Source organism: Schistocerca nitens, chromosome 3 (genome assembly GCF_023898315.1).
Source record: "Schistocerca nitens isolate TAMUIC-IGC-003100 chromosome 3, iqSchNite1.1, whole genome shotgun sequence".
Classification (NCBI taxonomy): Eukaryota; Metazoa; Arthropoda; class Insecta; order Orthoptera; family Acrididae; genus Schistocerca; species Schistocerca nitens.
The window spans coordinates 487432891-487445895 of NC_064616.1; the positions used below are offsets into that span (position 1 = coordinate 487432891).

Here is a 13005-nt window from a genome sequence, read left to right on the forward strand (position 1 = left end):
ATGAGTCTCATTCTATGCCCAGAATTTGTTACACATTTCAGCAGACTCAATATTTTTTTCTGCACCATGTCGAACATTACATTCTCCAAAATTACATTCATTTTCATGAGTTTCCAATTGCTCTAAGGCAATTTCAGAATTTTTCTAAATTCCCCTGCCTCCTTGACAGTTCAATAAGTTTTTTTTTATTTGCACTGCTGGCAAAGGTTAGGAAACTTCTTTTATTTCTTTACCTATTTTCTCCTAATATGTTTGTATCTTTTTAATAAACTGATCAAGTTGAACAACTTGTTTTACAGTGGTATTATTTATCTTTTCCAGTTTAATATTAATATGTTTTCTTAGTTCAGTAACACATTGGATTATTATAATTTAATATTAATGCTTTTGTTTATTTCAGTAATACCTTTGCTGACTATTTTCAGTAATACTTTTGTTGATTTCGGCAATATTGTTAAACATTTTTCCAGGTATTAAATTAAAAGCAAAATTCATGCAGTGAAACTATAAAATTATAAAACATAAATGCTGCCTCATACTTATCTTCAGGAGGCAAAAGTCAGTATTGCTGATACGCAAATATGACGGTACATACACTATCCTAGCTTTTGGAACTAACAATTCCTTCTTCAGGAAGGAGAGTGTGACAGATTGGGGAATGTTAAAAAGGAAGGGCAGGTCACTTAAATCCCAGAATGAGAGGGTCCCACCTGTTATGAGCATGAGGGGAGACAAATATCATTACTGACTTCTTTGAACAATAAACAAAAATACTCTTACGAAAGATATTATTGAAGATTTTATTCTAGTAAAATTAGTTTCCTTCCATACATCTGTATTTACAGGCAGTTTCTTATACACACCATAAAATTCAAAACTCTCATCCCACAATACATAAATTTCCCCAATAGCATTAAAAATATCATTAATAATTACACTGCAATTGCACTGTCTGTCTAATATTGAAAATATTCTGTTCATTAAAACAATTACTCCTTACACAGCACATTTAATGCATGCTACTCTGAAATCAAATCAAATTTCAGTTACAACAGTGCACTTTTATTTACATTTACTCACTTTTGGCTTTCCACACCCATATGCCAATGTGTAGTTGTAGAAGCAAGAGACTTCACACTCCTGACTGTGTGATTTCAGTTCCTCATTAGCTTCCTAACCTGCACTATGACATCTGCTTCACTTTACACCCATTTAGGCACCCTTAACTGCAACTGGTTCTCACTTAACCTTGCAGTATGCTATTTGCAAAATTGGTGTGACTGTTTAAGCATGCCAAATAGTCACATATTCTGACTGAATCACCTGGTATACAACTTGTGTTATCCCAATAACAAAACATCCACTCTTCCTGACAAGCTGTCTTTAATAGTTTCTCACTTGTAAAGTTCACAGCACTCACTCCTAACTACCTTGATCGCATCATTGAAATTCGCAAGCTAACAGTTTGCAAATAAGTTTGTGCAAAGATGGATCATACACTTTGCAAGAGTCCAAGATAGTTCAATTTATTTATGGCCACTTTATCTTTAATCAAGATAAACTCGTCTGTTCACACTGCTCATATGCAGGAAACCCTATGAGCATAATCCTCTGTCCTCATAATTTTGAAAATAACAGCAATTCCCTTCGTTTTGGACTGTTACTTACAGGGATATCTAAAACAGGGCCCTCTTTAGTCAATTCTCTAACTGCTTGAAATAATTTTCAGTAAAAATTTCACAATGATCTCCTTCAAATCCCTGTCCCTGGCAACTAGAATGAGTAAGCTTGTCAAGGTGTGGCTTTCAGCGGGTTATAGGGGACAATGGGGAGAATTTTTTAATGTATGCACATAAATTTTAATGTTTATAGTTGCCAAATTATTACACTAACCTTTATTTATACAAATAAAACTATAAATTTTCTGTGGAATCTGAAAGAGCTTTCAATTAAGAATTCAACAACATAACATGTGTGGAAGTTGATCAAATAGCAACACCACAAACCACTGTTCTGCCTTCATCAGAAGAGACACCATAAATGCTAGCCCTACTGTACCAAATGTGACGCAGGTACATTTTCTATGTTTGCCTGTGCACTTGAAGCCCATTAGTCTGTGCTCTGCTGTTGTAATGATAAGACAACTTGCTTAAGAAGCCATTCAGACATGAACAATGTATACAATAGTCAAAAAGTGGATATGGTGTTTTCCTTTATTTCGAATGTCAGCAAACTGTTATGGCAATGTATGGTTGTATGTGAAAAGGTATCATTATACCAAGCACTCGCAATCCATCTTTAAAAAAAAAAAAAAAAAAAACCTAGAACTGTGAAGTTTAAAATTTGCCAACGAAAAAGAACAGCAGTGATGTAGTATCCATATATCACTATGAGGCAGCTTCAATGTCCATATGGGATCAGCTGTCGGAGTGTTCTGCAGCATACACAGGTGCACCAACAGTGGTGCATCTGGCAGCAACACTGGACACAGGAGTGGCATGACTGTTCTGAGAACAATATCATAATGCATGTACTGGTCTGTGGAGGCTCTGCACAAAATGAATGTTTCTATACCACATTTGTCATCATCATAAAGGCCCAGAAACTTGCATGACAATATGGGATGCCATTCAGTGCAAAACTTCTGGTATATATTGACACTAATTTAGACAGCAGGTGTTACTTTTCTGATGTGTTAAGGCTGGTGATGGTGTAGTCTTGAGGTCTCCATACCGTTGTCTTTTAACAAGATAATGCAAGACCACAAGTTGCCCTTGCTGTCACAACATACCTCAACACAGAGGTTGTTTGACTTACCCTGGGCAGCATGTTCTCCAGATCTCTCATTCACAGAAAACATCTTGTCACAGGTTGCCAAGAAACTGTACACAATTCACCACCCACTATGATGAACTATAGTATAGAGTTGAAGTAGCATGGAATGATATCTCCATATCTGTCACCTAAGTTAATTTCAAGGTGATGCCCAGATCAGTTAGAGCAGTTGGTGCTGTCAGAGATAGCCGCTTACTGCACTAAATTTTGCACACAGTAAACCCCAAAAATGCATAAAAATTTAATCATATATTATTCCTACTGTATACTATGCATACAATAAATAAAATGGCATTATTTGCTTTCTTTCCTGATGATGTAATATTAATGGCCATGATGTACAAACATTAAAAAATATTTTTTTTTGATGTCATAATTTGGTAGCCATAAACGTCAAAAATTACTTGCATATGTCAAAAAATTCGCCACATTTGACACTATAACTGAGAAAAAAGGAACTCTCAATATAGTTAGTTATTCTGGATACACTTGGGGTTGTCTGTTTGGATTCTGGTAGCTTTCTCTTCCTAGCACATTACTAGCTTTGAAAAGTGAGACTAATTCTGGGACCTTATCGCAGATTTTCTGCAGTTTACTAATACCACATCAACATGATCTTTTTGTGATCTGCAAGGACAAATGTTCTCCTCTGCAATGAACAAAGTTGATTAACAAATTTTTTCTTATATGTCGTGTAACTAATCATGGAGCGTTTAGTGTGGTTCCTTATATGTGCATGTCTGACATACTCCAGATATCCAAATAGCTGCTTCCCTGATGTAGTACATGGTTGGCCTATTCAGGGGGACACTACAATTCTCTGTCCACTAACAGAGGTCACAAAATCTATGTGCAAGATCAATACAGCTTTATCTGAGCCACCTATTATGTGTCACTGCTGCCTAAATCTAACATACAGTCCTCTCTGACACATCAGTTGCTCATACATTACAAGCTTCAAACTAAGGTATATTTAAACAGACAAACAGAAATATGTTCCTTTCCACAACAACAACAACAACAACAACAACAAGAAAACTTATCTTTACCAGTACACTCTAAGACTTTGTGTGTGACATACATAGCAGAATGACTATAACTGAACATTATTCATCACACAACAAAAAATAACAACTTCTTCTTTAGGGTACGTCTTGGCTCCATCAAATGACATACTATGGTTATCATTTAAGTAGAAATTACAGTACATTGATATTTTATTGAATAAATAATGTAATACTCACATCATGCCCAGTAAGTGTATGCAGGACGTGTTCCTGTTTTTCTGAAAGATTAAGAGCAGGTTTCCATACAAGAATTTTCCCAAAAGCTGTGCCTGCTAACACAATCAGGTTTGACCATGATTCTTTAAGCATGACAGCACTATAGCTGATTCATATTTAAGGACATTATATTTAAACGAAAACCTAGGTAATAAAAGCAAAGATTAACATAGCACCTTTGCAGGCATTATATCCACATACATATCTAACTTCAGACACTAAATTTATTCCTACATTTTATATCAGGCAAATACTTTGGTTCTTCTCTATAAATTCTGTCTTCTGCTTTTATGAATGTAGTTCATACCATGTTATTCACTAAACAACTAAAATTACTTACCTCATCCATCAACTATGTACAGGTGATACACTTTCACAATGTATGAGTTCTATATGTAATATCTTGCAGTGGGTCTACAGAAATATTTATTTAACTACATTGTGAAGTTCATATTTCTGTTGGCCACAGCTGTTCACCTAATTATAATGTACTGCACTAACTGCAGCAAACTTCTAAAGTCTTCAAGTATAGTAAGTAAATCAAGAGTAAGAATCGCCATAAGATAAGGATGATGATTCAGCTTGGTGTTCTGTTCATTGTGAAGTTACACACACCAAAAAAGTTTTTGCATCACCCCAGTTCCCAGAACTCCTGAAGACAGAGATTGACTGTGGATATTGTATCACAGACACAGTCTCTTTGACTGTTCAGAGATTTTACTAAACCCACCCAAAGATGTAAACACCCATGCACGAGCAGTGCCTATTACACAGAGGGGGTCCGACAGCCCATCAGTTCCAGTCATTCCACCAAGAAGGAGGTAGAAGGCTCGTGTTTTCTGTAGTTCAACCATGCTTAGACGGTCAATACGAAGATTTGATCATGTCCACATTGTTATTTTGGGCCAGGAAGAGCAGTCAACAAGGGAAGTGTCCAGGCATCTCGGAGTGAACCAAACCGATGTTGTTCAGACATGGAGGAGATACAGAGAGACAGGAACTGCCAATGGCATGCCACACTCAGGCCACCAAGGGCTACTACTGCAGTGGATGATTGCTACCTACGGATTATGGCTAGGAGAAACCCTGATAGCAATGCCACCATGTTGAATAATGCTTTTCGTGCAGCCACAGAATGTCATGTTATGACTCAAACTGTGCGCAATAGGCTGCATGATGCGCAACTTCACTCCTGACGTCCATGGTGAGGTCCATCTTTGCAAGATGTTTATAGTGCCCATGACATGAATGAAAAATATAATACATTCATGAACAATGTCAGTACCATGTTTGAAAACTGTTTTCCTCTAAAAGTTACTCATATTAAACAGAAGTCTATAATAAAACCATGGATTACACAAGGAATAAATATTTCCTGTAAGACAAAGAGGAAAATGTATCTGTCGACCAAGAACAGCTCCAATACTGATGATTTAGCTAAATACAAGGAATACTGTAAAATATTAGAAAAAGTAATTCAGACATCTAAGCACATTCACTACGAGAAGAAGATAGCAATGTCAGGGAACAAAATAAAAACAATATGGGATATAGTGAAAGAGGAGACTGGTAGAACCAGAAAGGAACAGGAGCAAATAGCATTAAGGGTAGATGACACATTAGTAACCGATGGGCATAGTGTGGCAAATCTATTTAACAAGTACTTTATATCCATTACTGATAGAATAGGATTGTCAGGATCAGTAAATAATGCCCTTGAATATCTGAAACTAGCCGTTACAAATAGCTTCAAGTACATGAATATATCACTCACTTCACCAAAAGAAATAACTTCCATAATAAAATCTTTGAAAACAAAGCATTCTAGTGGTTATGATGAAATATCAACAAAGTTAATTAAGGCATGTTCTTGTGAGTTTAGTACAATTCTAAGTTACTTGTGTAACCAGTCAATTATAACTGGGACATTTCCTGACTGGCTAAAATATGCAGATGTTAAGCCTCTATTCAAGAAAGGGGATAAAGAGATACCATCAAACTACAGACCGATTTCACTTTTGCCAGCATTCTCAAAAATTTTAGAATAAGTAATGTACAGGCAGCTTCTCATCCATCTGACCACAAACAACATATTATCAAGAACACAGTTTGGATTTCTGAAGGGTTCTGATATCGGGAAGGATATTTACACCTACAGTGAAAATGTACTTAATTCATTAAATAACAAATTACAAGCAGCAGGTATTTTCTGTGATTTGTCAAAGGCATTTGATTGTGTGAACCACAACATCCTTTTAAATAAATTAGAATTCTATGGTGTCACGGGCAGTGCTGCAAAATGGCTCAAGTCATACCTCACTAACAGGAAACAAAGGGTGTCAGTACAAGGGACTAGTGAATTAAGTCATCAGTCATCATCAAAATGGGAAGAAATTACATGTGGTGTCCCACAAGGATCCATCTTAGAGCCATTGCTTTTTCTTGTGTACATTAATGATCTCTCATCAGTTACACTACCAGAAGCAGAGTCCGTTTTGTTTGCAGATGACACAAGTATTACAATAAATAGTATGTCGAGTGTAGTTCTAGAAAGATGTGCTAATGATATTTTCATGGATATTAATAAATGGTTTAAAGCCAACTCATTGACATTAAACTTTGAAAAGACTCACTACATGCAATTCAGAGCCTGTAAGAGGTTTCCACCCAGCATATGCATAAAGTATGAAGAAGAGCAGATAGAAGAGGTTGACAGTCTTAAATTCCCGGGATTACAACTTGATAATAAATTCAGTTGGGAGAAGCACACCAGAGAACTGCAGAAACACCTTAACAAATCTGTATTTGCAATTCGAGTGTTAGCAGGCATAGGCGACATAAAAATGAAAAAGCTTGCATACTTTGCCTACTTTCATTCCATAATGTCATACGGTATAATATTTTGGGGTAACTCTTCAAGTCAAACAAAAGTTTTCAGAGTCCAAAAGCGTGTAATACGTATTATTTGTGGAGTAAATTCACAGGCGCCATATAGAAACCTCTTCAAAGAACTGGGTATACTAACCACTGCCTCTCAGTATATTTACTCCTTAATGAAATTTGTCCTAAATAATATATCTCTTTATCCAACAAACAGCACAGTTCATACATACAATACCAGGAACAAAAATGATCTGCACAAAGACTTAAAAGCACTTACTTTAGTTCAAAATGGGGTCCACTACTCAGGAACACTCATCTTCAATAATTTGCCACCAAACATAAAAAAATTAGTTACAAATAAAGATCAATTTAAAAGGAGCCTGAAAGACTTACTAGCGGCCAACTCCTTCTACTCCATAGACGAATTTTTTAATAGAAACAAATGATGTATTGTATATATTCATACTATTAGTATTGTTATTTCAGCTTAAAAAAAAAGACATGTTCCACATCCACGAGGATCTCCTCAGCATGGATCTATGGAACGAAAAACTAATCTAATCTAATCTAACCATGACACCATGCAGCATAGTACAGATGGGCCCAGCAACATGCCAAATGGACCGCTCAGGATTGGCATCACATTCTCTTCACTGATGAGTGTCACAAATACCTCCAACCAGACAATTGTAAGATACGTGTTTGGAGGCAACCTGGTGAGGCTGAATGCCTTAGACGTACTGTCCAGCGAGTGCAGCAAGGTGCAGGTTCGCTGCTGTTTTGGGGTGGCATTATGTGGGTCAGACGCACATTGAATGGTGGTCATGGAAGGCGCTGTAACGCCTGTACAATACGTGAATGCCATCCTCCAGCTGATAGTGTAACCATATCAGCAACATATTGGTGAGGCATTCATCTTCATGGGCGACAATTCGCACCTCTATCGTGCACATCTTGTGAATGACATCCTTCAGGATAACGACATTGCTTGACTAGAGTGGCCAGCATGTTCTCCAGACATGAACCCTATCGAATGTGCCTAGGATAGATTGCAAAGGGCTGTTTATGGATGACATGATCCATCAACCACTCTGAGGGATCTACACCGAATCGCCATTGAGGAGTGGGACAATCTGGACCAACAGTGCCTTGATGAACTTATGGATAGTATGCTACAATAAATACAGGCATGCGTCAATGCAAGAGGACATATTAGAGGTATTGGTGTGTACAGCAACCATGCTGGAAGTGATAACAATTTTTTTTAAAAAAAGAACAAGACCAGTCACCACCTATCATATATCCTCTAAAGAAATCTGCCACTTTGACTGTTGAAAGTTTATGGAAAAATGTTTCAAAAATTTGAAGATAACAAGATGTTTACAAGTTGATGGAAGGGACTGCTGAAAATAAGGTGTGGCTGCTGCCCAGTGCGTGGACATTTATAGTTCAAAAGACAGTTACAGGAAATTTTGGTAACAAAATATTTTGGAATACCTATAATTCAGAAACCAACCATTTTCTGTTTGTATTCAGAAATTTTGCGTGCTTGTGTAGTAAGACTTAGAATACTGAACTCGTTTAGTAGAAAAATTAGAGAAGGTGAGAAAGTGTGAAATGCATTTAGCGAGCAAGACTCTGGCTTTAGGATAAGAAATTCAAATTTACTGTCAATACCTAAGATGATTCTATGTGCAAGTAAAGATTGGTGAACAAACCTGTTTGATGGCCAGATAATTGGTTTAGTGTGCTCCTTTCACATTATGCATAACCCATGGACAGATTATGCATTCAGAACAGCAGCAGGCTCAAACTGAAGTAAAAGGAAGATCAGGTTTTAAGAATCCACTGACAACGGTGTCATTAGAGACAGAGTGCAATCTCAGATTGGGGAATGATGTGGACTGAAATTGGTCACGCCTTTTAAAGGAACCAGTCCTGTATTCACCTTAAATAATTTAGGGAACACACAGAGAACTTGAAACTAGATGCCTGGATGTGGATTTGAGCCACCGTCAACCACTGTCCTCCCGAATGCAAGTCCAGCATCTTACCACTGTATCACCTTTCTTGAATGGCAAAAATTGGCATTGCAAAGCTAATTACTGGAAGAGCAGTTGAACGGAATGGACAGTGGCTTGAAAGGAGGATATAAGATGAATATCAACAAAAGCAAGATGAGGATAATGGAATGTAGTCGAATTAAGTCGGGTGACGCTGAGGGAATTAGATTAGGAAATGAGACACTTAAAGTAGTAAAGGAGTTTTGCTATTTGGGGAGCAAAATAACTGATGATGGTCGAAGTAGAGAAGATATAAAATGTAGACTGGCAATGGCAAAGGAAAGCGTTTCTGAAGAAGAGAAATTTGTTAACATCGAGTATAGATTTAAATGTCAGGAAGTCGTTTCTGAAAGTATTTGTATGGAGTGTAGCCATGTATGGAAGTGAAATGTGGACAATAAATAGTTTGGACAAGAAGAGAATAGAAGCTTTAGAAATGTGGTGCTACAGAAGAATGCTGAAGATTAGATGGGTAGATCACATCACTAATGAGGAGGTATTGAATAGAATTGGGGAGAAGAGGAGTTTGTGGCACAACTTGATGAGAAGAAGGGACTGGTTGGTAGGACATGTTCTGAGGCACCAAGGGATCACAAATTTAGCATTGGATGGCAGCGTGGAGGGTAAAAATCGTAGAGGGAGACCACGAGATGAATACACTAAGCAGATTCAGAAGGATGTAGGTTGCAGTAGGTACTGGGAGATGAAGAAACTTGCACAGGATAGGTTAGCATGGATAGCTGCATCAAACCAGTCTCAGGACTGAAGACCACAACAACAACAACAACAAAGCTAATTACATGATGGCACATGGTATGAGGTGTGATTTTGTTGGGAGGGACAGGACATACTTGTCTTGCGGTGTAGAGGAATATGCCTGCCTCTTCTCTCATGTTCTTACTTATCACTCTCAGTTACATGACAGTGTAGATGTAGTCTGCAAGAACAGCATGGCAAAAGCTACTCAGGGAGCTGTGATGTGGTTAGTAGGCAAGAAAGGAAAGAAGAGGATAGTGATAAAACTGAGATTTATTTGTGTGTCTTGTTTAACAATATGTGGATGAAATAAGGACACACTTCCTTATATGCCAATGCAACTGTCATCAACACAGAAAATGGGAAAAATTTTGGTGTACATGTACTGAGTAAATATTCTCATATATGTAACAATAAGAAGAAAGACAGTGATCATCAAAAAGGGATATAATGGAGAGAAATGCAGTAATGAAATTTCTTCAAAAATTTTTCAGGTAATAGTGGAGGGATGGAATCAGTTGGCACATTTTGGCGCTAGTGACTGCAGTGCTTTAGATAGTGTTCTCAAAGCTAACTATACAGTAGGAATAAAAAGTTGAGTGTGTTGACATGTGCAAAAGTGAGCAGGTGGAAGAATGATGAAGCTCAGAAAGGACATGAACTACAAAAAGTTGTGAGATGGATCACTGGTGCCACGTTCTTATACACCTGCTTCTCCCTACCAGGCCTCAGCCGCCCTTCCTCAAGATCCTTTCCACTCCCCACCTCCTTTCTCCCCTCAACCACTCCAACTTACAACTTCTCACCCAAGCTGACATGCAGAATGTAACCAACCACGACAATTTGCCATTCAGGTGTGCACACCTTTGGACCACTTTGAAATATTATCAAGAACAGAACTTCATTACGAATAATTGTATCATGTGTGAAAAGTCTGATGTTACCATTAATATTGCAAGTAAAGTCATCAATATACAACACAATATTAAGGGCCGCAAAACACACTTCCCTGGGGCACACCTGAAGTTGTTCCTACATCTGTTGATGACTCCAACAATTTTCTGTCTTTTCTCCAATGGTTTCTTTAATTTTCTGATATGTGGTATCTACCTTTCCCATAGTCATACATGCTTCAATAACTTTGCATTTCCCATCTAGCCATTCCTGTTTTGCCATTTTGCACTTTTTGTCAATCTCTTTTTTAGTCTACATTCCCCTTTGCCTGCTTCGTGGATATATTTTTAAATTTTCTCCTTTCTATCCATGTCTGTTTTGCCATTCTGCACTTTTTGTCAGTCTCTTTTTTAGTCATATTCCCCTTTTCCTGCTTCATGAATGTATTTTTATATTTTCTCCTTTCGTTAATGACATTCTATGTCTCCTGTGGTATCCAAGAGTTTTTACTGGGCCTTGTCTTTTTGCTAGTTTTTCCTCTGCTGCCTATACTTCATCTTTCGAAGCCACCTGTTAATATTATACTGGATTTCTTTTCCCTATTTTAGTCACCTGTTTAATACTGCCTCTCAAACTCTTAAGTAATCTCTAGGTGTTTCAGCTTATTCAGGCCCCATCTACTTAATTTAATACATTTCTGCAATCAATAAATTACGGTCAAAGTCCACGTTTGCTCCTGGAATTATTTTTCAAATTGAAATTCTGGTTTCAAATTCTCTGTCTCGTTATTGCACAAGCTACCTGAAACCTCCCAATGTCTCCAGGTCTCTTCCACGATGTTCTCTCATGATTCTTTAAACAAATGTAGGCATTGATTAAATTGTGATTTGTGCAAAATTATACCAGATGACTTCATTTTTCATTCTTTTACCCCAGTCCATGATCTTGAACTACTTTTCTTTATTTTTATTTTCCTACTTTTTAATTACAGGTCTCCAACAAAATTAAAATTTCATCTCCCTTTATGCACTAAATAATTTCTTTGATCTCTTCATGCATTTTTTCAGTCTCTTCATTATCTGTGGTGATAGTAGGTCATAAGTCACAGTTGTGGCCTTGTGTCTATTTTGGCTATGATAATCCATACAAAATGCTGTTCATAGTAGTTTATTTGCATTCCATTTTCTTGTTCATTATTAGACCCACTCCTACATTATCCCTATTTGAATTTGTGCCAATAACCCTGTACTCAACTGACCACAAATACTGTTCATCCTACCACCACACTTTACTTATTCCCACTATATTTAAATTCAGCCTTTTTTGAAGTTCTATAACTTGTCTGCATGATAAAGGGATTCAAAAATCCTGCCCCATGGACTGCCAAATTTATTTTTCTGATGACAACATTCTTCTGAGTTGTTCCTGCCTGGACATGCAAATGGAGGGACTATTTCATCTTCAGAATATTCCCCCAGGAGGTTGTCATCAGCATTAAACAATACAGCAGAGCTGCATTTCCCCAGGGAATATAACATCTGTCATTTCCCCTTGCTTTATGCTGTTCCATAGCCCCAACATACCAAGGATGTTGGCTAATGTTACAAGGCAAGATCAGTCAATAAGCCAGACTGTTATGTGTACAGTTATTTAAAAGGCTGCTATCCCCTTTCAGGAAGCATATGTTACTCTAGTCTCTCTACAGATACCTCTCAGATATGAGTCATTGAACCACACAAGCCATTCCACTTAGGCATGCTACATGGTTCAATTACATTGGGAGATTGAGGACTGTACATAGATGAGCCAGTCTAGCAGTCATATGGTGGTTTAGGGTAACCATATAAATGTAAATCTGTATGACCAAATGGAAATTTGAACCCTGTTGCTCCTGAATATAAGTGTATTGCCTCAATCACTGCATCACTTTGTAAGCTACTATGTAGTCAAAATACTATATTTTGACAAATATTTATAAAGAGTCCCAGTTTCATGCCTTGAACAACAAAATACCAAATGACTGCAATTGTAAATAGAAGTGACTGAGTAATTCTACATGCCGATTCACTGCTTACAAATCTGGCTTACAAGATTTGAAGTACACAGAGTGACAAGTGCTGTATATTCTGAAAGAAATAAAAATTGTCTGCAGAGAGCACTTTACTAGTTCATAAAAATTGAAAATTTTAATGTACAAATATCCCTATGGTTCAGCACACACAAACCAGATGGGATTTTCCAGTACAACTTGCCTATATAACTAAGTTTCCACACTGGAATGCTACAACTTA

At 37.2% G+C, this 13005-nt stretch overlaps 1 protein-coding gene across 5 annotated transcripts in view; it reads right to left on the reverse strand.

The window, feature by feature from the left end:
* The window catches only part of LOC126248412 (WD repeat-containing protein 6), a 293561-nt gene that overhangs the window by 166380 nt on the left and 114176 nt on the right, over positions 1 to 13005 (reverse strand). For all 5 annotated transcript variants that reach the window (XM_049949374.1, XM_049949373.1, XM_049949375.1 and 2 more), the window contains one exon: positions 4080 to 4224. In XM_049949374.1, coding sequence (XP_049805331.1) covers positions 4080 to 4224 — 145 coding nt within the window. The remainder of the gene's footprint in view (positions 1 to 4079; positions 4225 to 13005) is intronic.